At 42.7% G+C, this 22454-nt stretch overlaps 1 protein-coding gene across 13 annotated transcripts in view; it reads right to left on the bottom strand.

Annotated features, from left to right (window-relative positions):
- The window catches only part of snx14 (sorting nexin 14), a 234146-nt gene that overhangs the window by 35696 nt on the left and 175996 nt on the right, over positions 1-22454 (bottom strand). For 11 of the 13 annotated variants that reach the window (XR_009446141.1, XR_007248056.2, XR_007248055.2 and 8 more), the window contains 2 exons: positions 16198-16362; positions 7893-7988 (listed from right to left, as the gene is read on the bottom strand). The exons of 1 other annotated variant lie outside the window; for it this stretch is intronic. Coding sequence is in view for 8 of the 12 variants with exons in the window: in XM_048535544.1 (XP_048391501.1) it covers positions 7893-7988; positions 16198-16362 (261 nt within the window). In the remaining 4 variants the exon portion in view is untranslated. The remainder of the gene's footprint in view (positions 1-7892; positions 7989-16197; positions 16363-22454) is intronic. One more of the 13 variants, XM_048535543.2, reaches the window with a different exon arrangement.

The following is a 22454-nucleotide window of genomic DNA, read 5'->3' on the forward strand; positions in this document are numbered from 1 at the left end:
AGATCCGAACTCAACCATCCACCAACGCTGGATGAGGTTCAATCCGCCATCTCTAAGCTGAAAATCCACAAAGCCCCCGGTATCGACGGAATCCCTGCAGAAGTATACAAATTAGGAGGAGCTTTGCTCCTGAACAAACTCACCAACCTATTTGCACTCTGTTGGGAACAGGGTGAGGTGCCAGCTGATCTACGTGACTCTGTGATAGTCTCCCTGTATAAGAACAAGGGTGAGAAATCAGACTATCCGAAATACAGAGGTGTCACTCTGATGTCTATGGCCGGGAAGATTCTCTCCAGAATCCTCTTGAACAGACTGATTCCCACCATTGCAGAGGACAACCTGACAGAAAGTCAATGTGGTTTTAGAGCGAACAGAGGCACATCCGATATGATCTTCGCACCATGCCAACTTCAGGAGAAATGCTGTGAGCAGAACACTGGACTGTACGCAGCATTCATTGACCTCACCAAAGCTTTCGGCCGTGACGGTCTACGGAAAATCCTGGGGAAGCTCGAATGCCCTCCTAAGTTCTTAACCATCCTACAGCAACTTCATGAAGGTCAGAGCGGCAAGCTGAAATACAACGGTGACCTATCACACCCGTTCCCCATCAGCAACGGCGTGAAGCAGGACTGCGTCTTGGCATTAATGCTCTTCGCCAGCTTCTTCACCATGATGCTGCAGGAAGCGAAGGAGGGCATCACGAACAGCATCTACATTCACTTCTGCCCGGACAGCAATATCTTCAATCTGTGCCGCTTCCTCACTCGCATGAAGACAACACGGGAGCCCATCATGGAGCTGCTGTATGCAGACGACTGCGCCCTACTCACACACACAGATGATGTGCTACAGACTGCAGTGACGCGCTTCTCCAAAGCTGCAAAGGCTTTCGGGCTAACCATCAGTCTGAAGAAGATGGAGATCCTGTACCAGAAGCCACCATGCAGCGCATACAACCCACCTTGAATCTCGATCGACGGCCATCCCCTCAACACAGTCGAACGTTTCACGTACCTGGGAAGCATAATCTCCAACGCAGTCACAGGAGACAATCGCCTTGCGAAAGCAAGTAGCGCCTTTGGGCGACTGAGGAAGCATGTATGGGGACACCACTCAATAAGCATGTCGACAAAAATCCAGGTTTACAAGGCCACAGTCATCACCACACTGCTCTACAGCCCTGAGGCCTGGGTTCTGCATCGGAAACAGATGCAGCTGCTGGAACGATTCCACCAGCGTTGACTGCGCTCTATATTGGGCATCACCTGCCAGGACCGCGTCTCTAACAACGAAGTGCTGGAAAAGTCCCGACTCCCCAGCATCGAAGCGACCCTTCTCCTGAAGCAACTTCGATGGTCAGGTCACATATCACAGATGGACAACACCAGAATACCCAAGACAGTATACTTCGGGGAACTCTGCGACGGCAAAAGAATCCGCGGTGCCCCGCACAAGCGCTACGAGGACCAACTGAAGCAACAGCTGTCTCAGGCCGGATCGCCTCAAAGGAACGGCAAAAGGTGGCCTCTGACAGGGATGCATGGTGGAAGAAAACTACAACGGCGATGGAGCAGTTTGAATGCTTGAGGAGAGCAGCTGCAGAGGACAGATGGAAATGCAGGAAGGAGCCCTCATCAAGCCCCACTGTCCAGAGCATTCCCCTGCCCACACTGTCCCAGGATCTGCAGGTCCAGAATAGGACTCTGCAGCCACCAACGGCTGTGCCAATGAAATTGCTGACGAATCTCTTCCCAACTGATCTTCGCAAGCGAAGAATCTGCCTGATGGCTGATGATACTTGCATGGCCACTTACAGGGAACAATGAACTTGAATCCCAACATCTCTCTGTACATCAATGCTGTTTAGGGTCCTGCCATTAACTGTATTCTTCTCCCTCACATTTGATCTCCCAAAGTGCAGCACCTCGCACTTGCCTGGATTAAAGTCCAGCTTCCACGTTTCTACCATATGTGCAACTGATCTATATCTCACTGAATTCTTTGACATCCTTCTAGACGACCCACAACTCCATTGATATTTATCTAGTCTGCAAAGTTATTAACTCACCTATCTACATTTTCATCCAGAGATAGTAGGAACTGCAGATGCTGGAGAATCTGAGATAACAAGGTGTAGAGCTAGATGAACACAGCAGGCCAAGTAGCATCGTAGGAGCAGGAAAGCTGACATTTCGGGCCTATATCCTTCTAGGTCCAAAACATCAGCTTTCCTGCTCGGCCTGCTGTGTTCATCCAGCTCTACACCTTGTTGTTATCTCTACATTTTCATCCAAGTCATTTATATATAATCACAAACAGCAGAGGTCCTGGAATGGATCACTGCGAAACACCACCAGTCACCGACCTCCAGCATAAAAAACAACCTTCTACCACTATCCTCTGCCTTCTGTGGACAAGACATTTCTGAATCCACACAGCGAAGTCACAGTGGACCCCACGCAACCTAATCTTCTGGATGAGCCTCCACAAGGGAGCTTGTTGAAAGCCTTACTAAAATCCATGTAGACAACATCTAGTGCTCAATCCTTTGTCAGTTCCTCAAAAAATTCAATCAAGTTAGGAAGATATTACCAGCCCCACACAAAGATATGTAGACTGTCCCTAATTAGGCCATGTTTTTCCAAATGCATGTGAATCCCATTCCTGGAATTCTCGAATAGTTTCCCCACCACCAACGTGAGACCCAGTGGTCTAGTGTGTCCCGGATTATCCCTATTTTCCTTCTTGAAGAGAGGAACAACAGTAGCTACTCACCCATCCTCTGGGGCCTTTCTGGTGGCTATTGAGGATAACTAGATTTTGGTCAAGGCTCCAGCAACTCCTCTCCTGTCTCTCTCAAAACCTGGGGTAGATACCATTTGGCCCCATGGGCTTATCCATCTTAATGCATTTCAAGAAACCCAATAACACTTCTTTCTTGATCTCAAAATCCCCTGGCATATTTGCATATTTCACACAAATCTCACTATCCTTCGCATGTTCTCTTGGGTGAATACTGACACAAAGTACTTATTTAGGTCCCAATCACATCCTGTGCCTCCAAACACAAGTTCCCTCCTTTATCCTTGATTGATCCTACCTTTTTCATTGTTATCCTTTTGTTTTTAATCTATGTACAGAATGCGTTAGTACTCTCTTTAACCCAATTGTCAGGGTCATTTCATGGCCCTTTCTTGCTCTCCTTACCCCCGTTGGGGAAGGGGGACAAAAACTAAAACACTTAAGGAATTACAACTCAAGGCCTAGGCAGCGTAGATGTGTACACCAGTTTGGTGACATGATCAAAAATCAGGGCTGCAGTAGAAGCTAAAAGTGGGAAACTTTGAGGAAGGGGGTAAACGATTCTAAAGAAAATTTAACGGTACAGCATTTGGGAAACTGACAGAACTGGACAGAGATGCATCATCCTCCGACACTTCCGCCATCCACAATCTGACCCCACATTTTTCCATGCCCACCCTTGTCTGCCATCTGGAGAGACCACTCTCTCCAGGACTCCCTTGTCTGCTCCACACTCCCCTCCAAACCCACCACACCTGGCATCTTCCCCTGCAACCGCAGGAAGTGCTACACTTGCCCCCACACCTCCTTCCTCATCCCCATCCCAGGCCCCAGGATGACTTTCCATATCAAGCAGATGTTCACCTGCACGTCTATCAATGTGGTATACTGCATCCACTGTACCCGTTGTGGCTTCCTCTACATTGGGGAAACCAAGCGGAGGCTTGGGGGCCACTTTGCAGAACACCTCCTTCAAGTTGAGTAAGTGGACAAATGCATACTGGATTAAAAATAAAGTGGATAAACGTGGATAAAAGTGGATAAACTTCAGTCGCAATAACAGAAAAGGCAGATCATCATCAGCATGACAACAGATTGGGAAAGGGGGTGGTGCAAAAAGACGTGGCTCCCCTTCTGCGTCTTCTGCTGCAAGTAAGCCTACAGTCACAACAGGCGGCGAAGGCAGCAAATAGCAAAATAAGAGACAGTAAGAACTTCCGATGCTGGAGTCAGAGATAAGTGTGGAGCTGGAGGAAGACAGTAGGCCAGGCCGCATCAGAGGAGTAGGAAAGTTGACGTTTTGGGTCGGGACCCTTCTTCAAAAATGGCAAAATAATTTGTGTACAGGAGCAGGATGTCTTGCTGCCTTGGTGAGACCACAAACTGAGCACTGTGTGTAGCTTTGGTCTCCTTATCTGAGGGTAGATATTCTAGCTATGGAGGGAATGCAGCAAAGGTTTACCAGACTGATTCTTAGAACACCAGGACTGACATATAAAGAGAGATTAGATTAATGAGGGCTCAGGTGGCAGGGGGGACCTTGTAGAACTAATAAATTCTTAACAGGATTAGACAGGATAAATCCAGGAAGGATGTTAATCAGAATCAGGCGTTAAAGTTTAAGGATATGAGGTAGCTCATTTCAGAGATTTAGGATCAGGAGAAATTTCTTCATCCAAAGTGGTGAGCCTACTGAATTTTCTACCACAGAAAACAGTTCAGGTGACAATATTCAGTGTTTCCAAAAGGTAGTTAGGCATCGTTCTTAGGCAAATGATCAGCCATGATCATACTGAATAATGGAGCAGGCTCAAAGGGCTGAATGGCCTACTCCTGCTGCTATTTCCTGTGTTTCTATGATTTTATGCAAGAAGCTACAGGGAATTTGGGAGGTTTGGCGGGGGGCGGGGGGCAAAGCTATTGAGAACTAGGAAAAGAAACGACAAGAAACTTTTAAACGAAATCAAGTTTGCTTTAGTCTGGTAACAAATGTAGGCCACTGAGCACAAGCATCATGGGTGAACTCTGTAGGAGTTCAGATAAGGGCCAAGCTTTGAGGACAGGAAGCTCATCACGGAAGACTGGAAATGCCAAAGCCAGAGACAAAGGCATGCAGTTAGAATAATAGAAAGACTGCATAAAATCTTAAATAACAGAATAAATATGCAACCTAGAACTAGGAACCATGGTTTAAAATAAAGGATCACCCATTTAAGGCAAGAAATAAGGTGGTGGGGATTGGGGGGCTGTTATTATTGAAAATACACTGAACTGGATTAGCCATTTAAACACGGCAACTATGAAAGCAATTCACAGACTGGGAACTCTACAGTCAGCTGCTGACCACCAATAGTCTCAAGTCTTGTCCACCTTAGAGGTACAAGTCAGAAGTCAGATAGAATACTCTCCATCTGACTGGATGAGGGGACTCTAACAACACTCAAAAAACAAACTTGACACAGTTTCAGGCAAAGCAGTGTGCTGGACTGGCAATCCACCTACCATTTTCAACATTCAAGAGGGAAAACAAGAATATGTTCTGTTTCAGTATGTGGATATATCTACTACAGAAGGTCCAAAATTTGATCTACTCTTGGGAAATATGGCAGGGCAGGAGCACTTTGGGGCCAGTCACCGTATTTCTATTAGTTGTAAAATAGTGATGGAAAAGGATAGACGCAATCTAAAATTAAAGTTCTAAACTTCAGGAAGGCCAACTTTGATTTTACTTGGCAGTAACTTTCAAAAATTGATGGCGGGGGTGGGGGAACGCAAATGATCGTGGATAAAGGGAGGGCTAGAAAATGGAAAGCGTTCAAAAATGAGATAACGAGAGTCCAGAAACAGCACATTGCTGTTAGGGTGAAGGGCAAGGCTAGTAGGTGTAGGAATGCTGGATGACTAGAGAAACTGAGGTTTTGGTCAAGGATAAGCAGGAAACGCATGATAGGTACAGACAGCAGGGATCAAGTGAATCCCTACAAGAGTATAAAGTCAGTAGGAGTATACTTAAGCGGGAGGTCAGAAGGGCAAAAAGGGGACACAAGATAGCTTTGGCAAATAGGGTTGAGGAGAATCCAAAAGGGATTCTACACATACACTAGGGACAAAAATAGTAACTATGGAGAGAAAAGGATCCCTTAAAGATCAGCAAGGGGCCTTATGTGTGGAACTACAAGAGATGGGGGAAATACTAAACAAGTACTTTGCAACAGGTGTTTATTGTAGAGAAGGATATGGAAGATACAGGATGTGGGGAAATAAATAGCAACATCTTGAAAAACGTTCCTATTAGAGATGGTGGTGCTGCTGGACATCTTAACACACTTAAAGGTGGATGAATCCCTAGAACATGACCAGGTCTACCTTCGAACTCTGTGGGGAAACTAGGGAAGTGATTGTTGGGCCCCTTGCTGACATAGCTGTATCATTGATAGCCATAGGTGACGTGCCAGAAGACTGGATGTTGACTAACGTGGTGCCACTATTTAAGAACTGTGGTAAGGAACAGCCAGTGAACTTTAGACCAGTGGGCCTGATGTCTGTGGTGGGCAAGCTTTTGGAGGGAATCCAGAAGGACAGGATTTACATATATTTGGAAAGGCAAGGATTGATTAAGAATAGTAAACATGGCTTTGTGCGTGGGAAACCATGACTCACTAATGAGTTTTTTGAAGTAGTAATGAAGAGGACTGATGAGTGCAGAGCAGTGGGTGTCATCTATAAGGAAGGCGTTCAACAAGGATATCATGGTAGACTAGTTAGTAAGGTTAGATCACATGGAACAAAGCAAGAATGAGCTATTTGGATAGAGAACTGGCTCAAAGATAGAAGACAGTAGGGGGAGTTGGAATGTTGCTTTTCAGACTGGAAGCCTGTGACCAGAGGTATGCCATAAGGTTTGGTGCCGGGCCCACTGCTTTTTGTCACTTATATAAATGATTTGAATGTGAACATAGAAGGTATGGTTACTAAGTTTCTGCATGACACCAAAATTGGTATAGTAGACAGCGAAAGTTACCTCAGAGTACAACAGGACTTAGATCAGGTAGACCAATGGGCCAATGATGGCAGATTGAGTTTAACTTTGATAAATGTGAGGTGCTGCATTTTGGAAGGCAAATCAGGGCAGGACTTACACACTTAATAGTAAGGACCTGGGGAGTGTTGCTGAACAAAGAGACCTTGGAGTGCAGGTTCATAGCTCCTTGAAAATGGAGTAACAGGTAGACAGGGTACTGAGAAAGGCGTTTTTGTATGTTTGCCTCTATTGCTCAGTGCATTGAGTACAGAAGTTGGGAGATTATGTTGCAGTTATATAGGACACTGGTTAGGCCACTGTTGGAATACTACATGCAATTCTGGTCTCCCCCCCACTCCGACTATAGGATGGGTTTATGAAACTTGAAAGAGTTTGGAAAAGTTTACAAGGATGCTGCTAGGTTCAGAGGGTTTGAGCTATAGGGAGAGGCTGAATAGGCTGGGGCTATTTTCCCTGGAGTGTTGAAGGCAGAGAGGTGACCTCACAGACATTTATAATAGACAAGGCCTTTTCCATGGGGTAGGAGAGTACAAACGTAGAGGGCATAAGTTTAATGTGAGGAGGTAAAGATTTAAAAGAGACCTCAGGGGCAACTTTTTCAGTGAGAGGTTGGTGCATGTATGGAAGGAGCTGCCCGAGGAAGTTGTGGAGGCTGTATAATTACAACATTTAAAAGATATTTAGATGGGTTATAAGAATAGCAAGGGTTGAGGAGGGATACAAATCAAATGCTAGCAAGTAAAACTAGATTAATTTAGGATGTCTGGTTGGCATGGACGAGTTGGACTGAACGGTCTGTTTTCATGCTGTGTAGCTCTATAAATCTATGAGTCTACCTATAGGCAGAGCACCTCCCACTCTTCAAATAATTGGTGTGGATAAATCACTAGAATTGATTTTTTTGTTTAAACATAACCAATGGATAATCATCTTGTTTTCTGCACACTCTGCCATCTTAGTAGAGTCCTGTGGAAAGGCTGTTGAGTTCTCAGCAAAAGACCTTGGTCAATGACTTCCGGGTTTCAACAAAAGCTGCACTTACCTGGAATGTAGTTCATCATTTCATCAAAAGTTTGTTTTGCCCTCCTTTGTTTGTCTTCAAGAGAGCGAGCCTCACTATTCTCACAGAAGACAGAATCTGCAACAGGAGTATTTCATTATAGCTTTATTTCCCTAAGCAAATCAGTGCGAGTAAAGTTAATTACTGACACAAATATTTCAAAGCCATATTAACCAGAGACTAGAAAGTCAGAGTACAAAAAAACAGCATTTCATGTGACTATGGGCTCCATCAATAGCACATTTTAATAGGATGATCCTTGCCACATTCATAAGTAAATTCCTAAACAAGGTTGGCACAGTGTAAATCTGGTAAGGATGTCACCTTTCTTAATCACTCGTGGTCCAACATCTTTCAATCTCTACAGGTACCTCCACCACAACCCTACAACCTTGATCTGAATTCCTTCAATTCTAGCCTCTTGCAGATCACAGATCCTGGGTCCATCTATGACTGGTGATCCTTCAAGTTGAGGCCCGAAGCTCTGAAATTCCCCCCTTAAACCAGGTAATCACAACACCCACTCTCGCCCCTTGCCTTTGAATTATTTCTGGGAAAAAAAACCTCTTGGCCATGCTTTTGATAGCCTGCCCCAACATCCTTGTGGTTCAGTGTTAAATTTAGTTTGATAATGCACCTGTGGTGACCAAGAGTATGACTACATGAGGACAACTACATAAATGCAACTTTCTGTTGCTGCAATTTTAGTCCCAAAACCAATATTGTGTTTCGACAATTACATGTTCCTGCCTTGTATTTCTATTAGACCTGCTGGTTGTCAACATTTACAGGCACATTAAGAACACAAGAGAAAAAGGAGGCCATTCAGGCGCTCGAGCATGCTCTGCCATTCTAAATCATTGCTGATCATCTTTGCTAACTGCCTTATCCCTTAGTGTTTTTAAGGGCTCAAAATCTCTCAATCGTGGTTTTGAATTTACTTAATGACTGAATACTTCGACAACCCTCTGGGGTACAGAATTCAAAAGATTCACCATCTTAGTGAAGGCGTTCTGTCTCATCTCAGTCCTAACTAGAATTTATTTCAGAGACATATCCCCATACCATAAAATCATACAGTACAGAAGAGGCCCTTCAACCCAAATGAGTCTGCACTGCTAGATATAGCGTACTACTTACAATAGTATAACTTTCCTGCACTAGACCCACAGTTTTGAATGTTATGGCATTTCAAGTGCTCATCCAAGTACTTTTTAAAGATGGTGAGGTTTCCTGCCTCAAGTACCCTCCAAGACAGTGTACTGTCCCAGTGAAAAAGTCTTCCTCAATTTCCATCCAAAATTACCTGCCTTTCGCTTTCAATTTAGGATCATTACCGAGCCTTCGACAAAGGGGAACAGTTGCTTATTGTTCACCTTGTTCCATGTCTCTCAAATCTTATACACCTCTATCACATTCTCCCTTCAAGCTTCTCTGCTCCAAAGAAAACCACCTGAGCTTATCCATCCTCTCTTCATAGGTGAACTATTCTATCCCAGGCAATATTTTGGTGAATCAGGTCAGGTTTTGGCCCGAAACACGGACTTACCTGCTCCTCAGATGCTGTTTGACCTGCTGTGCTTTTCCAGCCTCACACTATAGACTCTGGCTGCCAGCATCTCAGTCTTTATTAACTCCCAACTATTTTCTAAAATCCATTAATCACATCCTTCACAATAGATTCCAGTACCTTCTAACAAACAGGCTAATAGATCTGTACTTCCCTTATGTTCTCCTTACCTTCCCAAATGGTGGAACTATATTTGCAAACTTTTCAATTGGCAGGACTGAGACAAAATTAATAAAATCTTGAAAGGTGATCATGAAAGCACTCACCATCTCTTGAGCCAACTCTTTCAACACTCCATGGTAAAGGTTATTGCTTCCTGGGATTTACCAGCTTTCATTATCATAGAGTCCCTACAGTGTGGAAATAGGCCCTCCAGCACAACAAGTCCACACCGACCCACAGAGCACACCACCCAGACCACCCCCTTATAACCCACCCAATTTACACAATCCTGAACACTGTAGGCAATTTGGCATGGCCAATCTACCTAGCCTGCACATCGTTGGACTCTGGGACGAAACCCACGTAGACATGGGGGAAAATATACAAATTCAACACAGACAGTCACTTCTGGGTGGAATCAAACCTAGCTCCCTGGCACTGTGAGGCAGCTAACCACTGAGCCACCATGCTGCCCATTTCAGTTCCATTAATTTCTCCAATACTACTCTTTTTACAAAAAAAACCTTTCAAATAAAAATGAACCACATTCTCAATAGATTATTGGATATTCCTGAAGTAATTAATATCTAAGTCTTCCTCTGTGAAGACAGACACAATACTTTAGCCAATAGAGAAATCGCAGAGAAGCTATTAAAAGTTATTGTCTCCACCTGTCATGGACCCACATTTGTCTTTCCTAATCCTCTCTCTCTTATATACCAATGAAACTTTTACAATTTGTTTCTGCTTCTTGATAGTTTATATTAATATTCTATTTTTATTAATTTCTTTATTCTTCTTTGCTGAACTCTAATGCTCCCAATCCTCAATTTTACAATGTTTTTGGCAACTTTAAGGTTCCTCCTTTGAACTAATGCTATATTTAGCCTCCCCTCATTGGTCATGACATTCTCACTTTTTATGTTCGATTGTTTTGCCTGATAGGACTCTTTTTTTAAAACCAAGCTGTAATTTTTTTAAATGCAGTCATTGCATACCTGCTGTCAAGCTTTTTAATGTATTATTTCAATCCCCCTCGGCCAACATCCTCCTCATACCTTCATAAATGCCCTTGTTTAGATTTTTAATTTTCAGACTGACCTACATCTTTTTCAAACTCAATAAATATTTCTTTCGAATTATGGACATTACTTCCTAAAGGTTCTATTACAACAGGTTTAATTAGCCCATTCTCGTTGCATAATATGAAATATAAAATAGTCTGTGTTCTCGTCAGCAACACATCATGTTGCTCCAGGAAACACTCAGGACCCCCAGCACTGGTATAAAAATAACTGGCCACATTAAAGCATTTGCACACTTATCTGTGACCACCTGAGTAGCAGGATTTGACAGACTTCTCCAACTTTTGTTGTAATGCCACATGACACTTTACAAACACACTTACAATTGCTGCATCTTGCAGACATAAGCTATTATTTCGTTCTTCATCACCCATCCTATTATGTGGCTACTGTTAGAATTCTTCTTTAAAAAAGGTAAGGTGATCAGGTATTCCACATGAACCTGTCCCTTCCTAGTCATCTCAGTATCTCGTGAGATTTGAATCTGTCATTACTGTACATGTTAATTTCTAATATTTAGAATATGCAAGGATACTCTTCCATTATCCTTAAATAAACCTGTATCTATCACATCTATTTAGCCCTCTAATCTGTATGATTAATGTAATTTTCTACATTTTTCCTCTGCTGTGCTCCTTAATTCAACTTCAATAAATGTTTAAAATTGATTTCTAAACCCTTGTGTCAAGAGAAATTACAGATTTTTAGAGGATACACTCAGCCAAAACATGCCATTTGATAACATTTCCACTACTCATACTCAATTCTAAGCAGTTCTCAAAATGCAATCTGAGAAGTGACGATTAACCTGGCCTCCACAGACTTCTGTGGCAGTGAATTCCATAGATTCACCACTCCCTGGCTGAAGAAGTTTCTCCCTATCTCCATTCTAAAAGGTCTTCCCCTTACTCTAAGGCTGGGCCCTCGGGTCCTAGTTTCAGGATTATGAAGGAATTGAGCCACTTCCAGGCAAAATGTGTTTCAATTGATTGGGGCACATCACAAATCCTAAGGTTCTTTTCATCCTTCTGGAAAAGGGTCTCTTACATTTTTACAATCAGATTCAATTTTATATCCAGCAGTGCCGATTCATACAGTGGGAACAGTTCAAAGACAGCAAAAATAATAAACACTCTGCTACCTCACTCTTTGATGATTTTTTGCAAATTTCCCATTATGCAATTTCATTAGTTCCAACAACTGGTTGCGTACCAAAACTGTTAGCAACAGGGAGGAAAAAACATTATTAACAAGGCAAGAAAGTTATGCTGAAATACTGTATTCTCAAACAAAAAAAAATTCCTGTCAAACGCTAAACTTATGCTGAACTACAGACAGTTTTAGATTTGTGCACTCAATTCCATAGTGACTACGTTGTTTGAATAGTTTTGAGTGGGTACAGGCTCAGGAGAATACAGTTCTAGTACCTCCACTGCCTTAATTATCCACACTCTGTATTGTTAACATTCCAGCATTTGTGACAGATCTGTTTCAACTACCTTCCAACAGCACTTGCACAAAATTTAAGATTAAATTTTGTTTTGGATTTAGATGTTTCAGTAAGAACAGAGAAGATGGTAAAAGGGGTGGGAGGTGTGGCATTGTTGGTCAAAAACAATATTGCAGTTGCAGAAAGGATGTTTGGTGTCTCGTCAACTGAGGTAGTATGGGCTGAGGTTAGAAACAGGAAAGGAGAGGTCACCCTGTTGGGAGTTTTCTATAGGCCTCTGAATAGTTCCAGAGAGGCAAGGATAGCAAAGATGATTTGCGATAGGAGTGAGAGAGACGGGGTAGTTGTCATGGGGGATTTCAACTTTCCAAATATTGACTGGAAACACTATAGTTTGAGTACTATAGATGGGTCAGTTTTTGTTCAGTGTGCACAGGAGGGCTTCCTGACACAGTATGTAGATAGGCCAACAAGGGGCGAAGCCACATTAGATTTGGTACTGGGTAATGAGCTCGGCCAGGTGTTAGATTTGGAAGTAGGTGAGCACTTTGGTGATAGCGATCACAATTCTGTTATGTTTACTTTAGTGATGGAAAGGGATAGGTGTATACCACTGAGCAACAGTTATAGCTGGGGAAAAGGCAATTACAATGAGATTAGGAAAGATTTAGGGAGCATAGGATGGAGGAGGAAACTGCAGGGGATTAGAAATGTGGAGTTTATTCAAGGAAAAGCTCCTGCGTGTCTGAGATAAGTACATACCTGTCAGGCAGGTACCTGCAGAGCGCGCGAGCCGTGGTTTACGAAGGAGGTGGAATCTCTGATCAAGAGGAAGAAGGCGGCTTATGTTAGGATGAGATGTGAAGGCTCAGTTAGGGTGCTGGAGGGCTATGAGGTAGCCAGGAAAGACCTAAAGAGAGAGCGCAGAAGAGCCAGGAGGAGACATGAGAAGTTGTTGGTGGATAGGATCAGGGTAAACCCTAAGGCTTTCTATAGGTATTTAAGGAATAAAAGAATGACGAAAGTAAGATTAGGCCCAATCAAGGATAGTAGTGGTAGGTTGTGTGTAGAGTCAGAGGAGATAGGGGAAGCACTAAATGACTATTTTTCAACAGTATTCACTCCAGAAAACGACAATGTTGTCGAGGAGAATACTGAGATACAGGCTACTAGACTAGGTGGGATTGAGGTTCACAAGGAAGAGGTATTCGACATCCTACAGAGGGTGAAGATAGCTAAGTCCCCTGGGCCGGATGGGATTTCTCCTAGGATCCTCTGGGAAGCCAGGGAGGAGATTGCTGAGCCTTTGGCATTGATCTTTAACTCATCTTTGTCTACAGGAATAGTGCCAGATGACTGGAGGATAGCAAATGTGGTTCCCTATTTATCTTTGTCTTAAATACACTCCATGACTTGGCCTCCAGAGCACTCTGTGGCAATGAGCTCCACTGATTCATCAGACTCTAGCTGAAGAAATTCCTCATCATCTTAGTTCTAAAGGATCACTCCTTCACTGTGACTGTTCCTCAGGTCCTAGTCTCTCCTACTAATGGAAACATCATCTCCTCATCCATTCACTCCAGGCTTCTCAGTATTTTGAAAGTTTCAATGAAGTCACCTCGAGTTTTCTAAACACCATTGAGTCCAAACCCAGAGTGCTCAACTACTCTTCATGTGACAAGTCCTTCATCCCAGGGATCATTCTCAGAGAGGGTCCAATGGAAGTTTCCTACACAGCACATCAGATAGAGAACGCAAAGCTGTGCCCATTATTCCAAATATGGTCTGACCAGAGCCTTATACAACCTCAGCAATACATCTCTACTCTTGTATTCTAGTCTTCTCGAAAAAAAATGACGACGCTGCATTTGCCTTTCTGACTGTCAACTGAATATACACACCAACCTGAAGAGAATCTGGAACTTGTACTTTGGATTTCTGAAGTCTTTCCCCATTTAGAAAACAGTCTACGGTTTTATTCCTCCTAACAAATTGCATAACTCCATATTTTCCAGTATTGTATTCTATCTGCCACTCCCTTTCTTGGTCTCCTAGCCTGTCCAAGTCCTTCTGTAATCTCCCCAATTCTTCAAAAATGCCTGTTCCAGAAACTATCTTTGTGCCATCTCCAAACTTAGCAAAAACGCCTTCAGTTCCTTCATCCAGATTGTTAATGCTTAACGTGAATCGTTACCACTCCAACACTGACCCCTGCACAACTCTATTAGTCACCAGCTACTAGCCTGAAAAAGACCCCTTTACCTTTATTTCTGCCTTCTGCCAGTCAGCCAATCCTCCATCTATGACAGTACATTGGGCGATTTATCTATCTTCAGACCATTCAGCTTCCCCAGCACCTTCACTTTAGTGATGGCCTCTACACTCACCTCTGCCCCCGACTGCCTTTGAAGTTCTGGTATGTTTCTCATGTTTTCCACAATGAAAACTAATGCGAAGTACCTACTCAGTTCCTCTGCCTTTCTCTGCTCCCCATTACTACTTCTCCAGCCTCACTTTCCAAAAATCTAAAGTCCATTCTTGCCTCTCTCACCTTTTGGATATCTAAAAAGCTCTTGCAATCTTTGTTTATACTACTAACTAGCTTACCCTCATTTCATCTTCTCGTCCCAACCCTTACCCCCATTTCTTTTTAAGTTCTCTTCGGCTGATTCTTAAAGGCTCCCACTAATTCCCCATTGTATGTTTTTCATTCGCTTTTATGCTGTTCCCAAATTCCCAGGTTAGCCATGGTTGTCTCGACCTATCCTTAGCACATTTCTTCTTCACCTCCCAAATTACTCCCAGAAACTCCTGCCATCGCTGCTCCAACTGTTTTCCCTGCTAGGCCAGGCTTACCCTTCCAATTAGGGCTGGCCAGCCCCTCTCACACGCATTTGTGGGTACCTTTACTCAATTGTAATGCCGTTCCATCTGATTCCTGCTTCTCCCTCAAACAGCAGGATGCATTCTAACATATTACATTCACTGTGCCATGGGATCCCTTCACTTTAAGCTCCCTAATCAAGTCTGCCTTATTACACATCACCAAATCCAGACTGCCCATACCCTAGTTAGCTCTGTCACAAACTGCTCCAAAAAATATTCCAACCATTCCATTTCTTGAGATCCACTACCAACTTGATTTTTCCAGCTCATTTACATATTGAAGACCCAGGATTGTTGTAATTGTGCCTTTCTTATCTCTGGATTTATTTTCTTTCCCCCATTCTAATTACTGCAAGCAGGCCTGTACAATAACTAACAGGATAAAAACCAAAAGAATTGCGGATGCTATAAATCAGGAACAAAAACAAAGTTGCTGAAAAAGCTCAGCAGGTCTGGCAGCATGTGTGAAGGAGAAAACAGAGTTAATGTTTCAGGTCCTGTTCTGAAGAAGGGTCGCTGGACCTGAAACATTAACTCTGTTTTCACCTTCACAGATGCTGCCAGACCTGCTGAGCTTTTCCAGCAACTTTGTTTTTGTTAACTCTAACAGGATATCTTTTTCTTCACAGTTCCGCAACTCTACCCACATAGGAAGAAATCATACAGCATGATTAAAATCTATCAATTCAATTTAATTTCTTACTAATACGGCAACGTCATCCCCTCTGCCCTTCATGTGTCCTGTTGATAGGATGCATATCGTTCAGTATTTTGTTTCCCAGCCTTGATGCCCTTGTGGTCACATCTCTGATACTCACAATATTGTACGTGCCAATTTCAATCTATTCAACTGAAAGATTAGCTAGGAATTTCTGTATTCCAACAACTTGCAAACATACAGCATCATTAGCACGGTAAAAAGCCCCAAGATTTTCAAATAGTAGCACTATCAAGAAAAGTTTGACAATGAACCACATAAAGGAGTTATTACAGATAACCAAAGGCTTGATCAAAGGTAGAGTTTAAAAGGAGGAAAGAGAGATGGTTGGGTTAGGGACAGAATTTCAGAGCTCAAGGGTTAGCCAGCTGAAGGAATGAATGTCTTCCATACACAAACCATTACCACAGACCCACCTCGGAGCAGGGTTATAAGAGAAACCACTCGATGTTCTTGTAACAACTGGCTCAGCTTATACTCAAGGTAATTATCACAATATGCTTCAAGTGTGTTCTTAAAGAGAATCCGTCCACCCATTAATAAGTGATGCAACCAGTCTGGCATGCGAAAAACAACACGCCCTGCAATTCAAAATAAAAATGAAATGGTTAGCAAAATAAATTCACTTCTAAACACAGCATATAACGGAGTATTTTGGCTCTGACCACCTTTGTTCTTAGCTGTTTGTTTCTTTTTATGGTGAAAAATGACACAATTCAAGAAAACAAGTGCAGCAATGTGGGTTCCTGGCAGTCTCATATGACAGAACAAATAACTCTCAAGCTATGTGTAGTGTGATGCCATGTGTGGTCTGGAGTAGAATTTTTCCCATATGTCCTATCCAATTTCATCCCAAATAAATGTATGTGACCTGTGATCTGTGTGCAAGATTGATCAACATTGTTAAATTCAATCCAACAATACCCAGTGTGTTAAATGGTATCCAAGTAAGTTTTTTTTCCCCCCCCAGTTTCACTCATCTCTGCACTTGCTCCTGATGTGTTCTTTGCACTTCACATTTAACTTGAACAATTACATTGACATAACTTTAACATTATAAAACACACTACTTGAACATTAAAGGACAAATAAACGTGTCAACAAGTGATATTGTTTGGTCAAATGTTCAGTCAAAGAAGGGATGTTATAGGGGGAGAGGCTTAAGAAAGGACTTCCAGAACAGAAAGGCAGTTCAAAGCATGAAAAGCAATTGCGGCATTAGGATGTACATAAGATCAGAATTGGGGAGAAGCAGAGATCACAAAGGGTTGTAAGGTTGGAAGAGATAAGAAAGTTAGGAGGAATTCAGGATTCCAGTAAAAAAGCATAGTAAAGTTTAGAAAGCTAAAAATCGGTCAAAACCTACAAGGCATATAATGGAAGCAGGAAAGAACTCAAGCAGGGAATTAGGTGAGCAAGAAGAGGTCATTAAATGATTTTAGCAAGAGATAATGGGAACTGCAGATGCTGGAGAATCTGAGATAACAAAGGGTCTAGGCCTGAAACATCAGCTTTTGTGCTCCTAAGATGCTGCTTAGCCTGCTGTATTCATTCAGCTCCACACTTTGTTAATGACTGGCAAGTAGGGTTAAAGATAATCCCAAAGCATTCTATACATATATTAAAAATAAGAGGAATACTAGGGTGAAGGTAGGGCAACTCAAGGCAAAAGGACAACTTGCGCTTGGATGCAGAAGAAATAGGCAAGATCCTAAATGAATACTTTGTGTCAGTACTTACCCAGCAGAAAGACATGGAAGATAGTGAGATCATGTGGAGCATGCTAATATGCTAGGGCATTTTGAGATCAAGAAAGGATGTTCTAGACTGATGAAGGGTCGAGGCCCGAAACGTCAGCTTTTGTGCTCCTGAGATGCTGCTTGGCCTACTGTGTTCATCCAGCCTCACATTTTGTTGTCTTGGATTCTCCAGCATCTGCAGTTCCCATTATCTCATATGACATGCTAACATTCATTGGTGGGGGGAAATGAAGTACAAGTCAGGACATCATGCTGCAGCTTTATAAGATTTTTGTTAGGCCACATTTACAGTATTGCTGTAAATCAGTTATGGTCATCACATTACAGGAAGGATGTGGAGGTTTTGGAGGGGGTGCAAAAGAGGTTTACCAGGATGCTGGATTAGAAGCAATGAGCCATAAAGAGAGGCTAGAAAAACTTGGGTTGTTTGCTCTGGGGTGGCGCAGGCGGAGGGGAGACTTGATGGAAGTCTATAAAAAATGAGATACATAGATATGGTGGACGGTCAGAATCTTTTCCCCTCCCAGAGTTGAAATGTCTAAAACTAGGGGAAGGATGTGTTTAAGGTCAGAGTGGGAAGTTCAAAGGAGATGTGAGAGGCAAGTTTTTTTCAAAAAAATACACAGGTGCCTGGGATGCGCTGCCATGAGTAGTGTTAGAAGCAGATTCGATAGTGGTGTTTAAGGGACTTTTAGATAAGCATGTGAATATGCAAGGAATGGAGGGATATGGACCAAGGGCAGGCAAAAAGATTAGTTTAATTTGGCATCATGCTCAGGACAACATCATGGGCTAAAGGGTCTGTTCCTGTGCTGTATAGTGCTATATTCTATTTAGCTAAGTACACATCACAGGGGAACAGATAAATTGTATATTTTGTGAATAATAGATATCAATATTTACATATCACAAATGACTCAAAACATTTTACGTAACGATTTACTTTTGGAGCGTAATGACTACAGTCATTATCTGACAAACATACAGATATTCTAGATTAACAACTTCCTTAACAGAAAATGTGAATAATCTGTTATTCTATTTTTGTTATTTCTTGAAGTGGTAGTGGCACAGTGCTAAAGTCATGAGACTAGTAATTCGGAGTCCAAGATCATTGGTTGAGGCCCATGGATTCAAATTCCAGAACGGCAGATGGCAAAATTTGAATTCATAAAATCTGGAATTAAAACCTAGCCTCATAACTCCCATGTGTCAACTATCATAAAAACCCTCCTGGTTCACAAACGTCCTTTAGGGAAGGAAATCCCAGATGAGTGCTAGTTTCTGCTAGCAAAGCTCAGGTTGTTTACTCGAGTGACAGAGGCTGAGGGAAGACTCGATAGAAAGCTGAAAAATGATGAGGTGCATAGATAGGGTTGATGGTCAGAATCGTTTGGCCAGAGTTGAAATGTCTGAAACTAGGGGGCATGCATTTAAGGTTAGAGGGGGAAACTTGAAAGGAGATGCGAGGGTTAGGTTTTTTTTACACGGTGGTATAAGTCTGGAACACACTGCCAGGAGTGGTGGTGGACACAAATATGTTAAGGGCATTTATGTGATTTTTAGATAAGCACATTAATACGCAAGGTATGGAGGGACATGGACCAAGGGCAGGCAAAAGGGATTAGTTTCATTTGGCGTCATGTTGGGCACATCGTGAGCTAAAGGGCCTGTTCCTGTGCTGTGCAGTTCTATGTTCTATGAAATATGCCAGTTGGCCTTTGTGTGACTCCATATCCCAAGCTACATGGTTGTCTAAAATTAGAAGGACCAACAAGCTAATAAGTTGGAAAAAAAATTCACAACAATATCTGAACCAAGAAGTGAAATGGGACGAGCCACCTAACAGGCACAGGAAACGAAAACAGCAAAAACACATCCGCCCATCTTGCAGAGACCTCCTCACCAACGTGTTTGGGGGGGTGGGGGGTCATGCTAAAATTCAGGGAACTAGTCAAACAACAGCCTGGCATAGTCATATGTCCGAGACACCACCTTCACTCCGGGAGTCTTTTTCCATTGGTCGATAAGGCGGCACAGTGGATAAAGGCAAGGAGTTGCCCTGGGCATTCTTGACATTGGCTCTGGATCCCACTAAGTCACATGGCATCAAGTCAAACATGGGCAAGACTTTTTTTTTATAATTTAGTTTGTACTAGATTTCTAAGATGTAGGACTAGAAACAGGCATTTCAACCTAGAGTCTCTGGCATCAATGATATCATGACTGCTCTGATAATCCTCACCTCATCATCTCACATTGATGTTTGAGTCATGCATTTAACTCTGACTATTTACCTAAGGCCAATGATAAAGGTTATAATCCCGTTATTATTAAAATGGAGGTACAGCCCTTCAATTTATCTTCTACCTATTCAAGTTCTTTCAGCAGAATCTCCTTTGTAGGCCTATCAAAGTCATTGGCATGAACTTGGATGACTACAGATGACTTCCTCTCTACACCAAAGTTCCTTTCCAGCCTGAGATGTTTTTAACCCTGGTGCCAGGTAGGCAAAACAGCTTTTGGACTTAAACTCTCAGCTGCAGAGAACACTATCTGTCCAACTTAATTACACTGTCGCCTACCATGTTTCTATTTTCACCCATCCTTAAATGGCTCCCTGTAATACAATATTGCACTCCATTTACTCATCAGTCCTGCGTGCAGCTTGAAAGAACCTTGTAACTGTTGGGCAAAGGCTCCTCAAATGCAAATCCCTGGGTCTCTACATACTACTCCATCACCTTAGCTGGTGTTGAGCACCACTTACTAGAAGTACAAAGAGTGACAACAGCACAGAATGTATTCTGGTTGGGGTCCATCAGCAAGAACAGCCAGCATCAATACTGATTGAGCTAAGTCCTAGGACTGGATATACGGCAGTTGTTAACTTGATCAACATCAATTCTCACTAAACGCCTGTTTACAGATGAATCGGTGTGTAATTGCATCAGAAGTAACAAATGTACACAGTCTTTTTGAAGACAAAGTCAATACCTCTCTCATTAAGGAGACTCTCCAATATACTGTCTGGTGCTACCATTTATGTTAAAAGTAGATTTTGAATAGATATAGCAACACAAAAATGGGTATTCATGAGATGTTGTGGGCCGTAAGTAGAAGCATTGTATTGTATTCAATTAATCTATAATCACAAGGTGTGACACATCCCCCATTTACCATTATCAAACCAGGTTCAGCGTGTAATCTTCCTGTTGAAAGTGGGAGATCAGGGAGCATTTCAATGCTCCGGGAGACCTTGTCAGCAGGAAGTGTGTTTGATTGTGATCAGATCACAAGGATCAGTTGGAGCAGCAGTCAGAGGCAATGAGGAATTTACAGGAGCCAGGAATGTGACAGATAGCAGTTTCAGGAAGGTAGATGGCTTATGATTAGGAAAGGTAGGAGAGGTAGGCAGGAAGTGCAGGAGTCTCCTGTGGCTATTCCCATCTCAAACAACTACTCTGTTTTAGACACTAAGAGGCAATAGCCTCTCAGGGGAATACAGCACTGATAGCCAGGTTGCTAATATCCATACTGGATCTAATGTAAAGAGGGATCTATCAGTTTCCATGTAATTGACTGTAATAAGGGTCTCTAGTCAGGGGCAAAAACAAATGTTTCTGTGCCCAGTGTGACATCAGAATGGTATGCTGCATCCCTGGTGCCAGGATCAAGGAAGTCTTGCAGCAAGTGCAGAATATTCCCAAAGAGGAGAATGACCAGCAGAAGGTTGTTGTACACATTGGAACCAATGATGTAGGTAGAGATAAGAATGAGGTTCTGCAGAACGGATACAGAAAATTAGGCAGGTGGTTAAAATGTGGGTGCTTGAGAATAGTAATATCTGGATTACTCCCGGTGGCACATAGCACTGAGGGTGGAATAGGATGATAAGCAGATGATTAAGAGTGTAAAGAGCTGGTGTAAGGGGCAAGGAATCACATTTTTGACCATTAACATCTCATATCGGGTACAGTGCCCTGTAAAAGGGGGGAGTTGAAGCTGAATTTGAAGGAGACCAATGTCCTGGAGGGAAAATTTGCTAGTACGATTTAGCAGACTTTCAATGAGTGGGTCTAAGGATAGGGGGCAGGGTGTTGAGATCCAAACAGATAGTGAGAAGAGAGAGAAGTCAATGAAGCAAGCAAGTTAAACAGTAGTGGCAAGCAAAGGATGGCAAAGAACAAGATAAGACGCATAGGTCGAGTTGCATTTCTTTCAATGCAAGAAGCCTGATAGGTAAGGCATATTAACTCAGGGCATCGACGGATACATGGGACTGAGATATCACAACTATCACAGAAACATGGCTCAGGGAGGGGCAAGACTGGCAGTTTGTTGTTCTCAGGTATAGGTGCCACAGGAAGGATAGAAAGGGGGGCAAGAGAAGAAGGGGTGTGATGTTTTTGGTTAGAAATAACATTACAATTGTACTTAAGGAGGATATTCCTGGGAGAATGTCCAATGAATTTATGTAGGTGCAACTGAGAAATAAGAGAAGGATGATCACCTCATTGGGATTGTACTATAGGCCCCCAACAGTCAGAGGGAAATGAAGAAGCAAATATGTAAGGAAATCACAGTCATCTATAAGAATACTTGGATTGTAAAGGTGGGAGATTTTAACCTTCCAAACATAGACTGGTACTGAGATAATGGGAACTGCAGATGCTGGAGAATTCCAAGATAATAAAATGTGAGGCTGGACGAACACAGCAGGCCAAGCAGCATCTCAGGAGCACAAAACCTGACGTTTCGGGCCTAGACCCTTCATCAGAGAGGGGGATGGGGAGAGGGAACTGGAATAAATAGGGAGAGAGGGGGAGGCGGACTGAAGATGGAGAGTAAAGAAGATAGGTGGAGAGAGTATAGGTCGGGAGGTAGGGAGGGGATAGGTCAGTCCAGGGAAG

Source organism: Stegostoma tigrinum, chromosome 9 (assembly GCF_030684315.1).
Source record: "Stegostoma tigrinum isolate sSteTig4 chromosome 9, sSteTig4.hap1, whole genome shotgun sequence".
NCBI classification, from domain to species: domain Eukaryota; kingdom Metazoa; phylum Chordata; class Chondrichthyes; order Orectolobiformes; family Stegostomatidae; genus Stegostoma; species Stegostoma tigrinum.